General features: G+C 43.2%; 1 protein-coding gene across 1 annotated transcript in view; it reads left to right on the forward strand.

The window, feature by feature from the left end:
• Nucleotides 1-1984, forward strand: part of slc16a4 (solute carrier family 16 member 4) — a 129526-nt gene extending 127542 nt beyond the window's left edge. Inside the window, exon 9 of the mRNA XM_041196100.1 lies at nt 1731-1984. Within this exon, the coding sequence (XP_041052034.1) occupies nt 1731-1984 (254 nt within the window). The remainder of the gene's footprint in view (nt 1-1730) is intronic.
• Nucleotides 1985-23431: the final 21447 nt, after the last annotated feature.

Genomic DNA, 23431 nt, shown 5'->3' on the forward strand with positions numbered 1-23431 from the left:
GGGGGGATCTAATTGAAACTTACAGAATACTGAGAGGCCTGGATAGAGTGGACGTGGGAAGATGTTTCCATTAGTAGGAGAGACTAGGACCCAAGGGTACAGCCTCAGAGTAAAGGGAAGACCTTTTAGAACAGAGATGAGGAGAAACTTCTTTAGCCAGAGAATGGTGAATCTATGGAATTCATTGGCACAAAAGGCTGTGGAGGCCAAGTCATTGAGTGTATTTAAGATCGAGATAGATAGGTTCTTGATTGGTAAGGGGATCAAAGGTTACGGGGAGAAGGCGGGAGAATGGGGTTGAGAAACTCATCAGCCATGATTGAATGGTGGAGCAGACTCGATGGGCCAAATGGCCTAATTTCTGCTTTTATGTCTTATGGTATGCTTTCAGGGTGCAGCATTGTGGAACAGGTATTTTCCAATAAAAATCTAAATGGCCAAGTCTCGCTCAGCTTTGCTCATTCATAACATCTGCCCTCTGGTGCCTACTGCAACAGCTCATTTGAATACATGACCAAACTGGGTGGGTGGCAGCACTGCCTGTGTCACAGTGCACCATCACAGTGTGTGGTATCACTCCAAAGCTAATGCCACTACCTTTTTTTTAAAATTCATTTACGGGATGTGGGCTTCACTGGCTGGGCCAGCATTTATTGTCCATCCCTAGTTGCCCTTGAGAAGGTGGTGGTAAGCTGCCTTCTTGAACCGCTGTAATCCATGTGGTATGGGTACACCCACCTGTTAGGAAGGGAGTTCCAGGATTTTGACCCAGCGACAATGAAGGAACAGCGATATATTTCCAAGTCAGGATGGTGAGTGACTTGGAGGGGAACTTCCAGCTGGTGATGTTCCCATCTATCTGCTGCCCTTGTCCTTCTAGGTGGTATTGGGTTTGGAAGGTGCTGTCTAAGGAGCCTTGGTGAATTCCTGCATTGCATCTTGTAGATGGTACACACTGCTGCTACTGTGCATCAGTGGTGGAGAGAGTGAATGTTTGTGGATGTGCTAATCAAGTGGGCTTTGTCCTGGACAGTGTCCAGCTTCTTCAGTGTTGTTCTACCTGCCTCCCACAGCCCCTGTATCAATCACAAACTCATTCTGTTTCTCCAGTCTCCTCATGGCCCAATCCCAAATGAATCCTACTTCTGCACTCTCTCCTCCCATAGCCCTGTTCCAATCCAAATTCAAATTCCACTACCCTATGCTTTTCCCATTGCCCTGTATCACTCCCAAACTAATCCCGCCACCTTGCTTGCTCTCCATAATCCTGTATCAATACAGGACTAATTCAATTTCTCCACAATGATGTATTGCACTTTGCCTTAACCATACCCTGTTCCAAATCATTATTCTTTGAGATCAATCAGCATAAATAATTTTCTCCTTCCTCTATCCTAACTGACAATTTTAAATAGATGACCACCTTACCACTGATCCAAAGCAGAAGAAAGTTTTTTTTTTCTATTAAGTCCATCAAAGCTCTTTATACTTGTAAAACTTTTCAGGCTTTGTAGCAATTGACTTAGTTTCTAAAGCATCTCCTCATACAGTTTCCTATTCCATTGAATTTACACTGTAGCACTCCATAGCTTTAATGCCCTTTCCATAATGGGATTTGGACTAGTTGACGGTTTCTGTTAAGTGCAGATGGGAAACTGGTGATGACAGCATTGAAATAACGCAATGTGAAATAAACCTGTTAAACTGAACATCTCTTGCAAATTTTGCAGGTTGGCTATATGACTACACACAGACGTATGACTGTTCTTTCTACCTGGCTGGTGTGTGCTACCTGCTGTCTTCTGTTTCTCTATTTCTGGAGCCCACTGCACGTAGATACAAGGCGAGAAAGCAAGCAGAGACTCTGACAGTGAAGATGGAAACAATAACAAACGTGGCTTGTAAAACCGAGTGTCAGAACGGGCAACTTATTATCCCATCCGATGTTAGGACTGAGAAGTTGGAGCACATCAGCTCTGTATAAAGGAGACTGTCATTTGCCCAACATGGATTTGTAATCGCTAATACACTGGGAAGGAGTCACCTTATTTTATAGATATGCACGAGTCGAGATTTAAAGATTGAACTTTTTTATTTCAATGCAATCCACTTAAAATTATATTTGTGAATATTTTTGGGCAGAGAAGTAGGAAGATCAATATTAAGACTGGAACAAATTTAAACATTTTGCATTTATTGTTGATATGAAGTTCAGGAAGTGCCTGGATTACAAACAGGGAATCTCCAACACTCACACTGTCCTTCAACCTGTCTCAGAACAAACAGCACCAATACAATTATTTCATGTCCCGCATCTGTCATACTTTCTCCAAGTAAGGCTGCCAATTTGGGTCAAAACATAGTTGCTTTTGGTTTTGTGCTGTGTTCAGGAGGTGCTTATTTGAGCCATAAACCCATTTCAAACAGCCCTCCTAACCAGAGGCAAGGACTTCTATTTCCCAATATGCACCCCACCCCAACAACCCTCTGTTTACCTGATTTGAAAGGTGCTTCAGCCCCACATCAGGTATAATAGGTTCAAGACTATGCCAAGTGGAAAATGCATTGACACCCTCTCATCCCCCCTCACTTCAGGGAGCCAGACTCTCAGTTTTCTCACCACAAACAAAATCATTTTATAGCTGGTGCCCATTATTAGGAATCTTCAACAGAAATGGTCCCAGGGAACATTGCTTAGGGAAGGAGGGCTTTTTTTGGCTAACTACTCCAGAATTTAAATATTCACACCACAGTTCACAGCACTAAAAACATCTCCCTCTGCTGAATTTTGGCAAAATGTTTTCCAGGTCAGGCATCAAGGCTGGGATACTGTCAGAGGATCCACTATGCCAAACAGTTGCCTTGAATGAATTTTTTCTTGGAAGTACCTTTTTTATTCATTTACTGCATCCGACACAGAATCTATAATCAAGTCATACTGTACTCACCATGTCTGCTTGTGATCCAACTACTGCAGCTAGCCACTGCTGTTACAATGTCTTCAAAGTAGTTTTTCTCCACATTTCAAGCACCTAAAGGTGGCACTGATTGCTCCAAGGTCAATTACCACACAGTTAGATGCAGAGTTGGAAAAGTTGCATGTATACATCTTCCATAACAGATATTTCAGTACTTCCAGTTACCAAGCAGGTGGAAGGCAGTTCGTCTTTTTTTAAAGGGAGAAAACATCACATGAGAGATTTAGGGAATACAATTCAGTTGGTCAAAACTGTCACCAGTGAAGGATGCAAAGGAGGCCAAAATTGGAAGACCTATTGCTTGGATTAGGATTGAGGAAGTAGACAATCAGGATAAAGATCGAGTTCATCGTACGGGAGGTTAGGAACTAGTGGAGGTAGACATGATCAAGGGGGCATGTGGCACAGGTTAAGGATGACAGAATTTTCAGCAATGTGCAATTTCTATAGGGTGTGATCAGCATTAGAACTTTGGAATGAAGTCTAGAAAAAGCATCAATAAGTTACACTCTGAACTCAAATGAGCATCCCTACTGAGTCAGTGTGGATTTCCTGATGCAACCGTCCTTTCGCTGGTACAGAAACCAGCTTGGGACAACGTCATGCCATCACCAAAAGATTGAAATAATCTAATCTCATTCCCCATTGATTCTTTAGAGCCAGCAGAATGAGAGGGCTTTCAATCCCAAGATTGGGTTTAAACTCGGGTCCCAGATTTGATAGGTGACCTTTCTAATACAATGACAGCCAACTCCACAAAATATAATTTTTGGAATAAACATACATATCAAACTACAAATCCATTACAAACAATTACTGAGATTATTGACGATGACACCTAATTCCTCCCTTTCTTGGAGGCAGTTTCAAAAGCAGAACATTTATTTTCAATTAAATCTACCCCAAAATAATAGCCATCAACCATATGTACTTCTCTGCCCAATGGATCCATACTTTTAAAAACCATGGCAAAAGTTCATTATAGATTTTATTGTATATAAAACAAATTTAATAAAATTCATCTTTTCACGAGAAGTGTGTCAGTTCTGGGTTATTGGCAAAATGTTATGGTTCTGATTCATTCAATAAAGCTGATTGCAAAATAAAGCCTGAGGACAATGGAGTATATGTTCAAATACTTCATGAACGGTGCCCTCCGCAAAAAGGAGGCCCCAGGATAGATTGAAGGTATGTTCTCATACTGAGTTATCACTCACATTGACATGGTTAGGTCTATTTATCTGAATTGGCTCCTCTTTAATCCTTTTCAATATTCTACTTGGTCAGGATTTTCTTCATCAAACTTCTAAAAAAAAGTTTGAGCAAACATTCCTGTGCAACACAAACTAGATAGATCTTTGCAACTAGATTTTTGTCATATTTAGAATCTGGTGGGCCCTACCATCTCCGAGAAAAGCTTTACAATATATAATGTAAAATACTTCCCATGGGGATTATTTTTAAAATGTCAAATAAACAGAAACAAATTTGAAATATTTACAGCAGCTGAAAGCCAGCCTGTAATAAGATATTAAATTGCACTCAATACAGCAAGTGAATAGATTGCAACAGCTGCACACTTGGAGGTATTTTGTGGCATCAGCAATGATTCCTTGGCTATTTCCAAGATTTCATAACTGTCATTTTGTCAGTAGTTACTCTTTGGTGGTATTCTTTGCAAATATCTTTGGAATTCTAACTTCACTTTGGTTTAGCTGGGTCACAAGTCTCTGTTCATGGAAGGTAAAAAAGGAAGAGAAGAATTCAGAAACTCTTCAGGATCTCTACATTGGCCCAGGCAGGATTTCAGTCACCAACAATGATACTCACCAAGGGGCTTATCTTTAAACACCTGAAAAGGCAGATGGTCCCACCCAAATGAACAGCAAGCTTACTGCACCGCCCATTCCCTCAGCAGCTATGGCAGCCAAATGGACGCAGGCAACCTAGTAGTGTACAGGCAAACACAGGAAGGTATTCAAACCTCATCAGGGTAAGTTATGAAATTAAATTCAAGGGAAATCATGTTTGATAAACCTACAGGAATTTGCAGATGTAACTAGCAGAATAGATAAAAGAGAACCAGTGGATGTGGTGTATTCAGATTTTCAGAAAGCTTTTGATAAAGTCCTACATAAGAGTTAGTGTGCAAAATTAAAGCACGTGGGGTTTAGGGTAATATACTGGCATGGATTGAGAATTGGTTAGCAGACAGGAAACAGAGAGTGTGAGAATAAATGGGCCTTTTTCGGAATGGCAGGCAGTGACTAGTGGGGTACCAAAGGTCAGTGCTTGAGCCCTAGCTATTCAAAATACATTTCAAGGGTCTGAGGTGAGGTGAGAGTGACTGCCCTTGACATCAAGCCAGCATTTGACCAAGTGTGGCATCAAGGAGCCCTAGCAAAACCGAACCCCTCAATGGGAATCAGGCGGGAAAACTCTCCATTTAGTTGGCTGGAGTCATATCTGGCACAAAGGAAGATGGTTGTGGCTGTTGGAGGTCAATCATCTCAGTCCCAGGACATCACTGCAGTAATTCCTTAGGATGCAGTCTGAGGCCCAACCATCTTCAGCTGCTTCATCAACGTCCTTCCCTCCAGCATAAGGTAAGAAGTAAGGATTTTCGCTGCTAATTGCACAATGTTTAGTGTCATTTGCAATTCCTGAGATACTGAAATAGTCCATGTCCATATGCAGCAAGACCCGGACAACATTCAAGCTTGGGCTGATAAGTGGCAAGTAACATTCGCACCACAAAAATGCCAAGCAATGACCATCTCCAACAAGAGGGAATCTAACCATCCCCCCTTGACATTCAATGATATTACTGAATCGCCCACTATCAACATCCTAGGGGTTACCATTGACCAGAAACTGAACTGGACTAGCTATATAATTACTGCAGCTATAAGAGCAGGTCAGAGATTGGGAATTCTGTGGAGATTAACTCACCTCCTGACTCCCCAAAGCCTGTCCACCATCTACAATGCACAAGTCAGGAGTGTGATGAAATACTCCCCACTTGCTTGGTAAGTGCAGCTCAACACCATCCAGGACAAAGCAGCCTGCTTGATTGGCACCCCATCCACCACTGATGCTGAGTGGCAGCAGTGTGTACCATCTACAAGATGCACGGCAGCAACTCACCAAGGTTCATTCGACAGCACCTTCCAAACCTGCAACCTCTACCATTTAGAAGGATAAGGACTGCAGATGCATGGGAACACCAACACCTGCAAGTTTCCCTCCAAGCCACACACCATTCTGACTTGGAACTATATTGCTGTTCCTTCACTGTCACTGGGTCAAATTCCTGGAACACTCCTCCTAGTAGCACTGTGGGTGTACCTACACCACATGAGCTGAAGTCATTCAAAAATGTGACTCACCACTGCCTTCTCAGAGGCAATTAGGGATAGCCTATGAATGTTGGCATAGCTAGCGACGCCCACATCTCGTGAAAGAATAAAAAAATTTATTGCCAAGCTAATTAAAACGCTTTTCAAGCGAATGAGCACAGCTAAGTGGTGAAAGACTTGTGCCACAAGTGCTGCCAATTTCTGTGCCTTTCACATGTTTAAGGTATCCCTGGTCTCCTAGCCAGTGTTGCTGACCACAGTGGAAAGAATTCAGAGGTAACACTGGTGCCTAAAAGAAAATTATTAAGCACAGCTTGCCCAAATCTGGGTTCTACCACTTTAGTTCTATCATCTTTGATAATGAAAAGTTTGCAACAATACCTTAAGGGGTCAGGGCTGGGGTGTCAACTGTTTACAATTTATATAATGACTTGGATGAAGGGACCAAAGGAATGGTGGCTAAATTTGCTGACAACACAAAGATAGGTAGGAAAGTAAATTGTGAAGAGGACGTACGGAGGCTACAAAGTGACATAGGTAGGTTAAGTGAGCGGGCAAAGATCTGGCAATAGGAGTATCATGTGGGAAAATGTGAAATTGTTAATTTTAGCGGGAAGAATAAAAAAAATTATCTAAATGGTGGGAGATTGCAGAGCTCAGATTCAGATGGATCTGGGTGTCCTAGTGCATAATTCACAAAGGATTAGTATGCAGGTACAGCAAGTAATTAGGAGAGCTAATAGAATGTTATCATTTATTGTGAGGGGAATTGATTACAAAAGTAGAGAGGCTATGCTTCAGTTGTACAGGGCATTGGTGAGAACACATCTGGACTACTGTGTACAGTATTGGTTTCCTTATTTAAAGAAAGATGTAAATGCGTTAGAAGCAGCTGAGAGAAGGTTTACTAGACTAATACCAGGAATAGGCAGGTTGTCTTATGAGAAAAGGCTAGACAGGTTAGGCTTGTACCCACTGGAATTTTGAACTGTAAGAGATGACTTAATTGAAACCTTTAAGATCCCGAGGGGTTTGACAGGGTGGATGTGGAGAGGATGTTTCCTCTTGTGGTGGAATCTAGAGCTGGGGGGGGGTGGTCACTGTTTAAAAATAAGGGGCTGCTCATTTAAGACAGAGATGAGGAGAAATGTTTCAGAAGGTTGAGAGTCTTTGGAACTCTTCTTCAACAGGCAGTGGAAGCAGTGTTTTTTAAGGCAGAGCTGGATAGATTCTTGATTAACAAGGGGCTGAAAGGCTATCTGGAGTAGGCAGGAATGTGGGGTTCAGATTATAATCAGATCAGCCATGATCTTAGTGAATGGTGGAGCAGGCACAAGGGGCCAAGTGGCCAATTTCTCCTAATTCGAATGTTCGTATGTAACTAGAAGAATTCAACCATGCAACCGGGAATTTTTATGACTAGAATGAGTTTGAAACACACACAGCTGGTGACCAGCTCAGTACTATACGGACTCTGTAACTCACAGGGGGTAGATTCACACAATGCCAATAATGTAACTTTCTTGGTCAGCTCATTTATAGAGCGGTTAAATTGTTTTTTAACCTGTGTAAATGTTGCCAAAAGGTTACATCACTGACAAAAGCAGAAGGTCATGGCTAATTTTATGCTTCTCCATGATTCTGTCTCCTGGTCACATGTTTTTTTTAATAAAAGTCCTATCTTCCACTGCACAAAAAAGATTTTTTGCCCGGTTCCATCAGCTTCAGGTGCTTTAGTTGCAATGACTTTTGATACAAAGATTGTGGCTCTTTTATTACAAATTGCACTCAGCTAAAAATCAGTAATAAAAAGTGTGGAGTCATTCTCTGAGGGCAGGTACAAGTTTACATCTTCCAGAATATAGCTATTTCTCATTTATTGACCTTCCACTTCCATATCATTACCCCATTTTGTCCTGCTTCGACTCATCTGCTGCTGAAACCCTCACCTATTTCTGTTACCTCCAGACTTGACTACTGTAAAGGAAATTTCAATTTTTCTTAATATTACTGTGGTATACTGAAGTAGGCTTATGGAGGCTGTGTGTGTGTCTAATTTAATTAAACTGAAGACAGTCAGACTGCAAAGTTTAAATCAAAGGGACTAGGTGTAAAAGCAGGCATTTTAAAATGGAAATGGATGAGTTAACATTTGTATTTGTAGATAGGTTGAGAGGTTTGAATTTCAAAGAGACATGACCAGGAGGTTTACAACTGGCAAAAATCATTAATAAATAAGGCAAAGTTATTCAGTTTATTTTTCCCAAAAGGGCTGGCCGTAATGACAACATGAAAGATTTTTATATTCTGGGAAAGGTAACTTCCAAAGAAAGTTTAGAACAATGGATTTAAAGATTAAAAGGGGAGAAAATATAGTTAAGGAAAGATTGAAAGCTGTATGGGCAGTGGCCATGTGAAATCTTGAAAAGTGGACTGTGCAAAGACAGACTTGTGAAAAGTAGCCTCTAGCCACCCCAGAGAAGTGCTTATTGGTTCCAGGAGACAAGGTTTTGTTAAAAGCCTTGGTTTCCATTATCAAGTGAGAGGAAGAGAGAAGCTGTGAAACCTCCCTTATAGCACTAGTGAGGGCCTTGTGGTAATATTACTGGATATTTTATAAATAAAGGATCTATTTGGACTGTTGCTTGGGTACGAGTGTTTATTTGGGAGACTAGTTAAGTAGTATTTTTTGGAGAAATGCTGTAAGATTAAATTTAACTGTTTAACTGTAGTCTTGTGTGTCTAAGCTTTCTTTTCTTAATAAATGTTTTAATTTAATATTTAAAATCTCCAAAAGTGGTAGTGCAATCTTTACTTCTGACTTCAATACGCAAACCTTCTCGTAATAAAAATACAAATTGCAAATAGTTATGATAAGTCGGCCAATTTTCCCTCTGAAATTTGGTCAGTTCAACAATTACCACCTGCCATATCACAACACTATTTTGATGCATTCCTCCATCTTTCACTCTCCATAAATATGGCATCATTCAAAACTCTGCTGCCTGTGTCCTTTCCACACCATGTCTTGTTCACCTATCACCCTTGTGCTTGCAAGTCAAGCAATGCCTCAAGTTTAAAATTCTCATCTTGTTTTCAAATCCTTCTTTAACCTCACCTCTCCCTATAGATGTAATCTCCTCCAGCCCCACAACTCCGATCTCTGCGCTCCTCTAATTCTCGCTTCTTGTGAATCCCAATTTTAATCACTCTACTACTGGCAGCCATGTCTTCAATTTCCTGGGCCCTAAGCTTGAATTCCTTTACCTAAACCTCTCTCTCTTCCTCAAAGATGCTCCTTAAAACCTACTGCTTTGACCAAGCTCTTAATCTTCTACCCTCGTATCTTATATGGCTTACTGTCATACTTTGTTTTATAATGCCCCTGTGCAGTACCTTGGGATGTTGTGTTACATTAAAGGCATTACATAAGTACAAATTGTTGTGTTCCTCAAGCAACCCCTATCACAACCTAGTCCTCTTCTCCTACCTCTAGAAAAATCCTGCAACTCTTTCACTATTGACCTTTTCATTTCACAGAGATGCCTTGGTCAACCTGATGCAAAAGCAAAATACTGCAGTGCTGGAAATCTAAAAACAAGAAGAGAAAATGCTGGAAATACTCAGCACAGATCAGCATACTGGGCCCAGTTCTGATAAAAGGTCATTGACCTGAAACATTAACTCTGTTCCTCTCTTCACAGATGCTATCAGATATGCTGAGTATTTCCAGCATTTTCTGTTTTTATTCCTTGGTCAACTTAGTCTGTAACTAATTCTCTCATGTCCATCATATCTCCAGCAATCTCCCATCTCCTTTTGTTACAAAGGACAGCCACTTGCATGGACTGTGGTGTGTGCATGCTGTACACTGGCTTGGCTGTCAGATTTGGCCTAACCAGCTCCCAGCATGGTCCCTCTTCCTGCAGCCAAAGCCTATAATTCCAGGATCATGCAAGGGATGGAGAATCAACAAACTCCTCCTCTAAACCACCGTCGCTTCATCCATTTTCTTTCCACTCCTCCATCCTTACTTTTGACGTTTCTAAATGTGAAGAAATCAGACTGAATTTTCAAATACTGAGGTTATCCACTCTACCACTTGACTCCCTTCACACCAAGCCTAATCACACTATTATTTCCTTCCCATTCCACCCACCAGCTGCTCCCCAGCCCTTTTTTAAATCAGACCCAGACAATTTAGCTTTCCCTCTTGGTAACATGTATGCTTGCCATCACAGTCATCCAACATTGTCCGCACCCTTTCCAAAGCCAGCTATCAGACTCCTCAAAAAAAATACCCTTTCGACTTTTCTATTTCCTTGTCATTTGTCACCAATAATGTCCATGAACATATTGTGGTTACGCAAAAACGTGCTCAATGCTCCCCATTTCTTATTCAAGCCTGTTCAGATTCATTTCTGATGCTCTAGTAAATAGTCTACAGCATGACCCCTAGAGTTCAGGAAGGGACTGAGGCTTGTTCCCCTTCAACATGGTTGTATTTATAATATTGGTTGTGCCAACAGAGCGATCAGGAACCGCGGGTACTGGAAATTTACCTTTAACCTGTGTGACAAATCTCTGCATACCTGTATTGAAGGAAAAGATGTACAGAGGTCACTGCACATGCATTGTAATTGCGATGACATAATCAACTAGTGTCATAATGCATAAAATATACATGGGACTGAGGGGCCTCATCAAGTCTTCTCCCAAAGGATAGTGAATCTGTGGAATTCTTTACTGCAGAGGGCTGTAGAGGCTGGGTCGTTAAGTATATTCAAAGCTGAGATAGACAGATTCTTAAATCAGTAAGGGAATCAAGGGTTATGGGGAAAAGGCAGGAAAGTGGAGTTGAGGATTATCAGATCAGCCATGATCTCTCTGAATGGCAGAGCAGGTTCAATGGGCCGAATGGCCTACTTCTGCTCCCATGTCTTAAGGTCTAATGATCTTATAGTTTGCATACATAGAGCATAACTACCCTGATGCTGCTAAACTTTTAAGAAACACTTTTAGACTGACAGTAAGTGCAGAAATGGAAAAAAAAAGTGAGATTCTGCCAATGGTCCAACTAAATCCACCAAGTTACCTTCATCTGACCAATGACTATGGAACATGTGGGCTATGCGAGCCAACAGCTACTGAATAGCTTTGGCTGCACTCTGATCTGCCGTAATGTACTCAGCACATCCCTTCAAATGTTTTTTTTTCTCTCATACCTGTATGGAGGTTCCTGTGTTCTCAGAGTTCCATCACACTCTCTCCTTCACTCTGCTACTCAAATCCTGGAAGAGTCAAAATTTCTTCCAACTCAATAATGTATCTGCAAAACCAAAACCATTTTTTAAAATTCCTGCCGGTACATAAATAGTTTTGGACCCAACTCCATCAGTGTCCAAGGATTTCCATTAAGATTAAATATAATGAGTATAACGTCAACGTTGGTCTAATTCTAGGCAAGAGCTGTCAGGCCCAAGTGTCCTCCATCTCCAAATGTAGATATTTCTTCCTCTGAAACACTGCTCACTCAAGCCCCACCTACAATTGTTAGTTTAGCTCAGTTTGTTGCACTCCAAGTCAGAACTGTGCATTCAAATCAAACTCACAGCAGTAATGAGAACGGTTCACTGTCAGATGTACATTCTTCAAAGATTAATTGGTCATTCATCTCATTGCCTCTTGGGGAATTTGTCATGTGCAAAATGGCTGCCTGGTTTGATGATACCAAAGAAATTTACCGCACGAGGCACTTTTAGACAGGCCAGAGGTGTGACCAGGCACCCTAGAATACAATACAATAAAAAGAAAAATACTGCAGATACTGGAAATGTGAAATAAAAACATAAAATGCTGGAAAAACTCAGCAGGTCTGGCAGCATCTGTGGACAGAGAAACAGAATTAATGTTTCGAGTCCATGTGACTTCTTCAGAGCTGAACAGAAGTAGAAATATGATGGATTTTATACTGTTTAAGAGGGGGTGGAGCAGGTGGAACAAGACAGCTGTCACCTATCCGTGACCTTCTAAGGAGAGATTGACATATGTGTCATGAACACAAGACGAAGGGCGTGTTAATGGTACTGGCGAAGAGTAATGAAGGTGCTGGGAGTGGCATATAGGTAAGATAGCAGAATGTGTTAATAGCAGAACAAGGGTCAGCACTCTGAAAGCAAAACATAAAAACAAGTGACAGATGGCACTGTGGGGGGAGGGGCAGTTTGGGGAAAAGGATAAAAGGAAATGAACAAATCATTAAACATAAAAGAAATAGAAAAAATAAAGAAAGAAAAATTGGATTAAAAAAAGGAGTCAAGAGAGAAGAGAGTTCATGATCTGAAGTTGTTGACTCAGTGTTAAGTCCGGAAGGCTGTAAAGTGCCTAGTCGGAAGGTGAGATGCTGTTCCTCCAGTTTGTGCTGAGCTTCACTGGACCATTGCAGCAGGCCAAGGGCAGACATGTGGGCATAAGAGCAGGATGGTGTGTTGAAATGGCAAGCAATAGGATGGTCTAGGTCATGCTTGCAGACTGAGCAAAGGTGTCCGCAAAGCGTTTGCATTTAGCCTCCCCAATGTAGAGGAGACCGCATTGGGAGCAGTGAATGCAGTAGACCAAATTGAAGGAGGTGCTAGTGAAGCGCTGCTTCATCTGAAAGGGGTGTTTGGGGCCTTAAACGGTGAGGAGGGTGGTGGTAAATGGGCAGGTGTTGCTCCTTCTGCGATTGATGAGTAGGTGCCGTGGGAAAGGGATGAGGAGTTGGGGGTGATGGAGGAGTGGACTAGGGTGTCACAGAGGGAACGGTCCCTATGGAATGCTGACAGTGGGGGTGAGGAGTAGATGTGTTTGATGGCAGCATCATGGTTGGCGAAAATGGCAGAGGGTGATCCTTTGAATGCAGAGGCTGGTGGGGTGAAAAGTGAGGACAAGGGGGATCTTATCATGGTTCTGGGAGGGAGGGGAAGGGGTGAGGGCAGAGATGTGGGAGATGGGTCAGACATGGTTGAGGGCCCTGTCAACTACAGCAGGCGGGGGGAAACCTCAGTTAAGGAAAAAGGAAGACATGTCAGAAGCGCCGTTTTGGAAAGTGACATCACTGGAAGAGATGCAATGGAGGCGGAGGGACTGAGAGAATGGGATGGAGTCCTTACAGGAAGCTAGGTGTGAGGAGCTGTAGTCGAAGTAGCTGTGGGAGTCGGTGAGCTTGTAATGAATATTGGTGGACACCATATATCACCAGAAATGGAGACAGAGAGGTCAAGGAAGGGAAGGGAAGTGTCAGAGATGGCCCATGTGAAGGTGATTGGAAGCAAAATTGATAAATTTTTCTAGGTCCAGATGAGAGCATAAAGCGGCACCGAATCATCAATGTACCGCAAGAAGAGTTGTGGGAGGGGGACTGGAACAAGGAATGTTCCACATACCCCACAAAAGGGCAGGCATAACTGGGGCCCACTTCTCCTTTGGAGGAAGTGAGACAAGTTAAAGGAGAAATTGTTCTGTGAAAGAACAAGTTCAGCCAGGCAGAGGAGAGTGGTGGTGGATGGGGATTGTTCAGGCCTCTGTTCAAGAAGGAAGCGGAGTCCTCAGACCACCCTAGTGTGGGACACCCTAGAAATACAAGTCCTTTCTAACCTAAAGCATGCCTAGATGGCCTTGACAATTATGTTCTCAAATGGTCTTCCCACTCTCACTAGTCTTTGTGAAGATAGAAAACCAACACATTAACGAGCAGAAATTGGACTCTCAATGCCCTGACTCAAAGCCAAGAAGGCAGCTTACATAGGATTACGTAGGATATGCAGCACAGAAATAGGCCATGCAGCCTAACGAGTCCACACCAGCATTTATGCTGAACCAGTGTTTAATAAACGTTTAACAGAACTTCCTTGCTTTTGTATTCTATGCCCCTATTAATAAAGCCCATGACCCATTATGTTTTATTAACCATTTTCTCAACCTGTCCTTCCAACTACAATGATTTGTGCATATATACTCCCAGGTCTCTCAGCTCCTGCACCCCCTTTAGAATTGTACCTTTTTAAAAAATATTGCCTTTCTCCATTCCTCCCCCCAAAATGAATCACCTCACACTTCTCTGCATTAAATTTCATCTGCCACATCTGTCCAGCCTATGTCCACATGAAGATTATCACTATCGACTCTGTTCATAATACTTCCACGTTTGCATTATCCACAAATTTTGAAACTGTGCCTTCCAGGCAGACAGAGAGTTTCAGTCCCGTAATACCTCAAATTCTCATTTTGTACAACCGTTCTGAGGCCTCAACCCACCCCCCACAACACCCCCCCCCCACCCCACCCCCCCCACACACCCCACCCCACCCACACCCCCCCAACCCCCACCCCCACTTTCCCATTTCTAACACTATTTCCAGCCCTTCAATTCTTCCTCTCCTCTGAACTGTGTCCTTGGACTCAAGGTTCATATCTGCTTCACTCCTTCACCCAATCACTGGTGGCTGCGTATTCAACCACCTAGCTCTCATGCTATGGAATTTCCTCCCTAAACCATTCCAACTCCTTTAAAATCCTCTTTAAAAAAAAAAACACCTTTTTGTCACCCTTCCATCTCCCTAAATTCTACATGCTTTTTTTAATTTGCCTGTGCAGCACCTTCGCAATCTGTTACACTAAAGGAGCTAAATGATGCAAGTTGTTGCAGCTGGTTTAAAAAAATTGGAGGGTTGTGAGGAGATGGCGAGCTAGAGCATATGGACGAGAGAGATAAAACGTGAGCGAGAGAAAGGAGGAGAATGTGAGTGAATGCTGCAATGACTTATTTTGATGATGGTCATGCAGGGTTAAAGTAAATTTAAAAGGAGTTGAAAATAATCATGGTGGATGCAAATATCACTTACCAGCAGAAGCGTGGTTAACAAATAAGAGTACAGGCAATCATGTCATTATAGCCAAGGGTTTGAAGGCTACACAAAAATCAACACATACCAATAACTCCAGCTGATTCCTCAAAAGTTTAGTTCATGCAATGGGTGGGATCATCTAACAGATAGAAACCCATCGACAATGTAACGCCCTCCACCTTCCACACATCAATGAAAGCATCTGTAAGAACAAGAACAGAAGAATATACAAATGTATGTGCAGCTTTGTTTCTGATAAACAATCCTGAAATCATATTAGCACAGAATTCTGATGATGTGTTTAGGAATGGGACCAACATCCTTGTGGGAGGTTTGCTAGTGCTGTTGGGGAGAGTTTAAACTAATTTTGCAGGGGGGTGGGATCCTGAGAGAAGGCTCAGCAGGGGAAGATGCACAGCCAAAATTAGAAGAGAGCAAGTGAGTCTGGAAGGCATAGAAATTATAGGCCTTATAAATGATAAACAAGGGAGCTTGGCAAGGTTGGATGGTATTTATTTTAATGCAAGGAGTCTGACAAATAAGGCAGGTGAGTTAAGGGCATAAATTAACACATGGAAGTATGATGTCATTGTTGTCACAGAGACATGGTTGAAAGAGGCGCAGGACTGGCAGCTCAATATTCCAGGATATAGGGTCTTCAGACGAGACAGGGAAGGAGGTAAAAGAGGAAGGGGTATCACAATATTGATCAAGGAATCAATTATAGCAGTAAGGAGGGATGACATCTTAGAAGGCTCCTCAAATGAAGCCATGTGGGTACAACTGATAAACAAAAAAGGAGCAATCACATTGCTGGGAGTGTACTACAGGCCCCCAAACAGTCAGAGAGAAATAGAAGAGCAGATGTGTAGGCAAATTTCAGAGGAGTGTAAAAATAATAGGGTAGTAATAGTGGGGATTTCAACTTCCCCAACATTAACTGGGTTAGTCATAGTGTGATAGGTTTAGAGGGAGCGGAATTCTTAAAATGCATCCGGGGGAGCTTTTTAAACCAGTATGTAAAAGGTCCTACAAGAGTGGGGGCGGTCCTGGACTTAATTTTAGGAAATGAAGCCAGGCAAGTGGTAGAGGTTTCAATGGGGGAGCATTCTGCAGATAGTGATCATAACTCCATTAAATTCAAGGCTGTTATGGAAAAGGACAAGGATGGGCCAGAAATCAGAGTTCTAAATTGGGGGAAGGGCCAATTTTAATCAGATCAGATATGATTTGGCCAGAGTGGACAGGGAGCAACTATCTTTAGGTAAATCTGCGTCAGAGCAATGGGACAGATTCAAGAAGGAAAATATAGCACACACAGGGCCAAAGTAAAGACAAAGGATGGGACCTACAAATCCAGGGAACTCTGGATGTCGAGGGATATACAGGATTGAATAAGAGAAAAAGAGGGGCTTATGGCAGATACCAAGGGCTCAAAACAGCTGTAGCCCTAGAGGAGTATAGAATGTGTAGGGGGGAAAACATAAAAAGGAAATTAAGAGAGCAAAAAGGGGGCATGAAAAAACATCGACAGGTAGGATAAAAGGAAAATCCAAAGTTATTTTACAAGTACGTTAAGAGTAAGAGGATGACTAGGAAAAGCGTAGGGCCCATTAAGGACCGTAGTGGTAATTTGTGTGTGGAGCCGGAAATTGTGGTAGGGTTCCAAACAAATACTTTGTGTCGATGTCCACAAGTGAGAGGGAGGACATGGGTATGGAAATCAGGCAGAAGGACTGAGATATAATTAAAGAAATTAGCATAGAAAGGGAGGATGTTCTAAGTGGTCTGGCCAGCTTAAGAGTAGATAAATCTCCAGGCCTAGATGAAATGTATCCCAAGCTGTTGAATGAGGCAAGGGAGGAGATAGCAGGGGCGCTGGCAATAATTTTCAATACCTCTCTGGCCACAGGAGAGGTGCCAGAGGACCGGAGGACAGGCAATATGGTACTGTTATGCAAGAAGGGAGGAAGACATAAACCAGGGAACTACAGGCCAGTCAGTCTAACATCAGTGGTGGGGAAACTATTGGAAGCAATTCTGAGGGACAGAATTAATCTACACTTGGAGAGGCAGGGATTAATCAAGGACAGTCAGCATGGTTTTGTTAAGGGGAGGGCATGTCTGACTAATTTGATTGAATTTTTTGAAGAGGTGACCAGGTGTGTAGATGAGGGCAATGCATTTGATGTAGACTTCTTGGACTTCAGCAGAGCTTTTGCTAAGGTCCTACATGGGGGACTGATAACAAAGGTAAGAGCCCATGGGATCCAAGGCAATTTGGCAAATTGGATCCAGAATTGGCCGAGTGGCAGGAAGCAGAGGGTAATAGTCGTAGGGTGTTTTTGTGACTGGATGCCTGTGTCCAGTGGGGCTCCACAGGGATTGGTGTTGGGTCCCTTGCTGTTGGTGGTATATATAAACGATTTAGACTTGAACGTAGGAAGGTTGATCAGTAAGTTCAAGGGTGACATGAAAGTTGGTGGGGTAAATAGTGAGGAGGATAGCCTTAGATGGATATAAATGGGCTGATCAGTGGCAAATGGAATTTAATCTGGATAAGTGTGAGGTGATGCACTTGGACAGGACAAATAAGGCTTTGGAATACACGATGAATGGTAGGATCCTGGCAAGTACCAAGTATCAGAGGGACCTTGGTGTGCATATCCACCGATCCCATAAGGTAGCAGGACAGGTAGATAAGGTGGTAAAGAAGGCAGATGGGATACTTGCCTTTATTAGCCGAGGCATAGAATATAACAGCTGGGAGGTTATACTGGAATTGTATAAAATGCTGGTTAGACCACAGCTAGAGAATTGTGTGCAGTTCTGGAATCCACATTATAGGAAGGATGTGATTGCACTAGAGAGTGTGCAAGGGAGATTTACCAGGATGTTGCCTGGGCTGGAGAGTTTTAGTTATGAGGAGAGATTGGTAGATTGGGGTTATTTTCCCTGGAGCAGAGGAGATTGAGAGGGGACATGATTGGGGTGTATAAAATTATAAGTGGCATAGATAGGGTAGACAAGAAGGAACTTTTCCCCTTGGTGGAAGGATCAATAACCAGGGGGCATAGATTTAAGGTAAGGGGCAGGGGATTTAGAGGGGATGTGAGGAAGAATTTTTTCACCCAGAGGTGGGAATCTGGAACTCACTGCCTGAAAAAGTGGTAGAGGCAGAAACCCTCATAACAATTAAGAAATATTTGGATGTGCACTTGCAATGCCATGGCATACAAGGCTATGGGCCTAGTGCTGGAAAATGGGATTAGAATAGTTAGGTACATGTTTGACCGGCGCAGACCATGATGGGCCGAAGGGCCTTTTTCTGTGCTGTAGACCTCTATGACTCTAAAACTTGCCTGCTTTTTGGAAGGTTATTTTGTGCTCATTAAAAATGAATGAGGTGATGGTCAAAAAATGAAAATCTCCTCCATTCACTTGCAGCATCAATAACAAACACTAACGCATTAAATACTGCACACCCTAGATGTAGAAAGGATCCCATTTTCCATAGCTCCAACAATACATCTTGACCACAAATCAGGACAGCACCTCCTACTGCGCCAATGTGAGGCTTCTGCTTTGCACCCAAGCACTCAGGGATGACTCACCTTCCCTTCTGCTTGTAACTGTCCAGCTTTGGCCTTATCTTCCCAAAGCAGCAAAGCTGAGGTCACAAAATTATCTCCTGGAGGAAACCGATAGCTTGTCACTGCATGCTACTGATTGACAGAACTGTGGATTCCTCCTCTCCTTAGGCCATTGAGAGTTACACAGACATTATTAGGTTAAGGAGCAAGGTTTACAGTAACAGCCGATGATTTATGCCTAGTAACCCATCTCTATCACAAACTTCAACCTTCCTTCACTGCAAACACAGCAAGCCAGATCCTCTTGGATGACACAGCTACTGGAATGGAGCATCACCAATAACACAAGGACAGTTGACAGAAGTCTGTTGCATACCTGAGGTGAGGTGAGGTGAGGGAAGTGACTGCTCTTGAAGTCAAGGTAGCATTCAAACAAGTGTGGCATCGAAGAGCCCTGGTGAAATTAAAGACAATGGGAATTGGGGGAAAACTCTCCAAAGGCTGGAATCATACCTATCACAAGGAAGATGTTTGTATTTGGAGGCGGCCAATCATTTCAGCCTCAGGACATCATAACAGGCATTCTTCAGGGTAGGCCTGACCATCTTCAGCTGCTTCATCAATGAGCTGCCTTCATAAATTCAGAAGTTGAGATGTTTGCTGGTGATTGCAGTGTGTTTGGTACCATTCACAACTCCTCAGATACTGGAGTAGTAATCTTTGTGATATTGTGGAGGGGCATTGATGGGTATGTGCAACTATCAATGACACCAACACATTGGGGAAAATCCCACTTTCAACCGAACATCTGAGCTATCATTTCAAATTCTTGGTTAGAAGGCATCCTAAGATACAGAGGCTTTAAGAGAGAAACAATAGCATGACATACTTCCCTTACACACTTACAAACAGTTGATCTGCCTATGCCAAACAAATGGCTAATAGTTCTATATTCAACGTTAGTGGACTACTCCAGTATCTGAGGAGTTGTGAATGGTACCATTCACATGCAACAAGACCTGGACAACATTCTGGTTTGCACTGATAAGTAGCAAGTAACATCTGCACCACACAAGTTCCAGGTGCCATCTACAACAAGAGAGAATCCAATCATCTCCCCTTCATATTCAACAGCATTATCATTGCTGAAACCCCCACTGTTAACATCCTGGGGCTTACCATTGACCAGAAACTGAACTGGACCTGCCTTTAAAATACAAGAACAGGTCAGAGGCTGGGAATTCTGTGGCAAGTTATTCATCTCATAACTCCCCATAGCCTGTCCGCCATCTACAGGGCACAAGTCAAAGCATGATGGAATACTCCCCACTTGCCTGGATGAGTGCAGTTCCAAAAACACAAGAAACTCGACATCATCCAGGTCAAACCAACTCCCTCGGTCGGCACCCCACCCACTAGGTCAAACATACACTCTCTACACCAGCAGGCCATAGTGGCAGCAGTGTGTACCATCTAGCAGACACACGAGGTGGGAGGAGAGGGTGGGCGAGTGGGGAGGCCAGGGTGCAAACAAGAGATCAAGAAGGCGAGAAAACAAGAGAGAGGGGAAGTGGGGTGAGGAGACAGGGGGGCCAAGAGAAAAAGAGGCCGAGAGTAAGAGAGGGTGTGAGAGAGATGGGGTATAATGTGGGAAAATGTAAACTTGTTCACTTTGGCAGAAAGAATAAGCAACATGTTATTTTAATGGAGAGAGATTGCAGAACTCTTCAATACAGAGGGATCTGAGTGCCCTGCTACATGAACCACAAAAGTTAATATGCAGGTAATGCAAGTGATTAGGAAGGCAAATGGAATATTGTCATTTATTGCAAGGGAATGGAATTTTATTTATTCTTTCACAGGATGTGGGTGTCCTTGGCTAGACCAACATTTTTATTGCCAACCCCTAATTGCCCTCGAGAAGTTGGTGGCGAGCCACCTTCTTGAACCACTGAAGTCCACGTGGTGCAGGTACACCCACAGTGTTGCTAGGGAGGGAGTTCCAGGACTTTGACCTAGTGACAGTGAAGGAACAGCAATACAGTTCCAAGTTAGAATGGTGTTAGGTTTGTGGGGGAGAACTTGCAGGTGGTGGTGTTCCCATGCATCTGCTGCCCTTATCTTTCAAGGTGGTAGAGATCAGGCTTTTGAAGATAATGTGAAGGGAGCCTTGGTGAGTTACTGGTGGGGAGGAGGGGTTGGGGGGGTGGGGGGGCATGCACAAGGAAGCGCACAAATTGAGAAATTGTAAAGGCAAGCAAGTCCTTTGTAGGAGTGGTGTACAGGCCTCCTAACACTAACCACATAGTAAGCAGAGTATGAACGAAAAAATAACACAAGCTTCACAAAAAGATATGGCAATAATCATGGGGATTTTAATCTACATACAGAATGGATAAATCAGATTGGAAGAAGTTGCCTAGATGAGAAGTTCATAGTGTTATGGGATAGTTTCTTAGAACAGAACATTTTGAGTCAACCAGGGAACAGGCTATGCCAGACCTGGGTATTGTGCAATGATACAGGATGAATTAATGATCTCATAGTGAAGGCAGTCCTAGATGTCAGCGATCATAATATGATTGAATTTTACATGTCTCTGTAATGACGGGTAATTGAAAGGAGAGTGCAAGAGGAGGACCCTGGGACAGGCAGTCAGCAACACCTTGAGGATCTAGTCTATCTAGAGCATCTAGTCTATACTTAAGTAAGAGTAAGAGTAAAATAAAAGCAAGGATTCAAATTCTATTTAGTTAAGATATGTCTGGGGAGCTCAGTCCCGTGATTTGCACATCCTGCGCTATGCATGAAACCCTAGACTCTCCTGGCGGTCTGGATGACCATGTGTGCAGGAGGTGCCTCTGACTGGAGCAACTCGAGCTCCGGGGTTTGGAGCTTGAACAGCAGGTGAGGGCCCTGCGGTGCATTCATGAGGCTGAGAGGTTCGTGGATAGCACGTTTCAGGGTGTGGTCACCCCGCAGCTTAAGGAAGTGCAACAGAGAGGGAATGGGTGACTGCCAGACAGAAGGGGACCAGGCAGGTAGTGAGGGAATCCCCCCGAGTGCATCTCGCTCGCAAGCCACTCTTCTGCCTTGGAAACTGGTGAGAGTGAAGGTTCCTCTGTGGAAGCCAACCAGAGCCAGGGCCATGACACTGTGAGTGGTCCAGCTGCTGGGGTGGCGGGCGGGGGGGTGTGTGTGAAAGGGCAATGGTGATAGGGGATTTGTTAGTGAGGGGAGGAGACAGGCGCTTCTGCAGCCATAGACGTGACTCCAGGGTGGTACGTTGCCTCCCGGCTGCCAGGGTCAAGGAAGTCACAGAACGGCTACAGAGCTTTCTGTAGGGGGAGGGTGAACAGCCAGAGATCATGATCCATGTTGGGACCAATGACATAGGAAGAAAGAGAAATGAGATCCTGCAAGCAGATTTTAGGGAGTTAGGTAGGAAATTGAAAAGCAGGATTTCAAAAGGTAGTAATCGCAGGATTACTCCTGGTGCCATGCAGTAGTGAGTGTAGGGAAAAAATGATAAGAGCTGGTAATGCGTGGCTGAAGAGATGGTGCAGGAGGGAGGGCTTTAGATTCCTGGGGTAGGTGGGACCTGTACAAGTTAGACAGGTTGAATCTGAACACGAACGGGACCAACAGGTTTGCTAATGCTATCGGGGCGGATTTAAACTAAATTGGCAGGGGGATGGGATCCTGAAAAGTAGTTCAGAGGGAAGAGAAACTGAGATGGAATTAGAAGTTAAAACGCTGGTGAGTCTGGAAGGCAGAGGGAACATTGGCTAGATAAGAAAGAAGTGAATTTAGCAAGGCTAAATGGAATGTTTTAATGCAAGGAGCCTGAGGAAAAGACAGAGGAGCTGAGGGCACAGATAGTCACGTGGGAGTATGCTATAGCTATGACCGAGACTTGGCTAAAAGGCAAGGATTGGCAGCCCAACATTCCTGGTTATAGGGTATTCCAACGAGATAGAGAGAGGGACAGAAGAGGGGGGTGGGGGTCGCAATATTGATCAAGGAATCAATTATTGCAGTGAGGAGGGGTGATATCTTAGAAGGATCATCAAGTCAGGCCATACGGGTAGGCAAAAAACGAGTAAACATGCTGCTCAGTGTGTACTATAGGCCCCCAAACAATCAGGGAGAGATAGAGGTTCAAATATGTAATCAAATTTCAGCAAAGTGTGAGAATAATAAGAAAGCAATAGTAGGGGATTTTAACTACCCAAATATTAACAGACAGTCTTAGTGTGCAAGGTAGGGAGGGAGCCAAATTCTTAAGTTGCATCCAGGAGAAAATTTTTAGCCAGTACGTAGAAAGCCCAACAAGGGAGTGGGCAATTCTGGACCTAACATTCGGAAACGAGCCCGGGCAGGTGGAAAGCATATCAGTAGGGGAGTATTTTTAAGTTAGTGACCATAGTTCAGTTAGATTTAAGGCAGTTATGGAAAAGGTTAAGGTTGGACTGGGAATAAAAGTTCTAAACTGGGGAAAGGCTGATTTTACTAAGATGAGATATGATTTGGCCCAAGCGGACTGGCAGCAGCTGCTTGCAGATAAAACTGCGTCAGAGCAGTGGGAGGCATTCAAGGAGGAAAGAGAGAGTGTA

The sequence above is a fragment of the Carcharodon carcharias genome, chromosome 9 (genome assembly GCF_017639515.1).
Source record: "Carcharodon carcharias isolate sCarCar2 chromosome 9, sCarCar2.pri, whole genome shotgun sequence".
In the NCBI taxonomy this organism is placed as follows: domain Eukaryota; kingdom Metazoa; phylum Chordata; class Chondrichthyes; order Lamniformes; family Lamnidae; genus Carcharodon; species Carcharodon carcharias.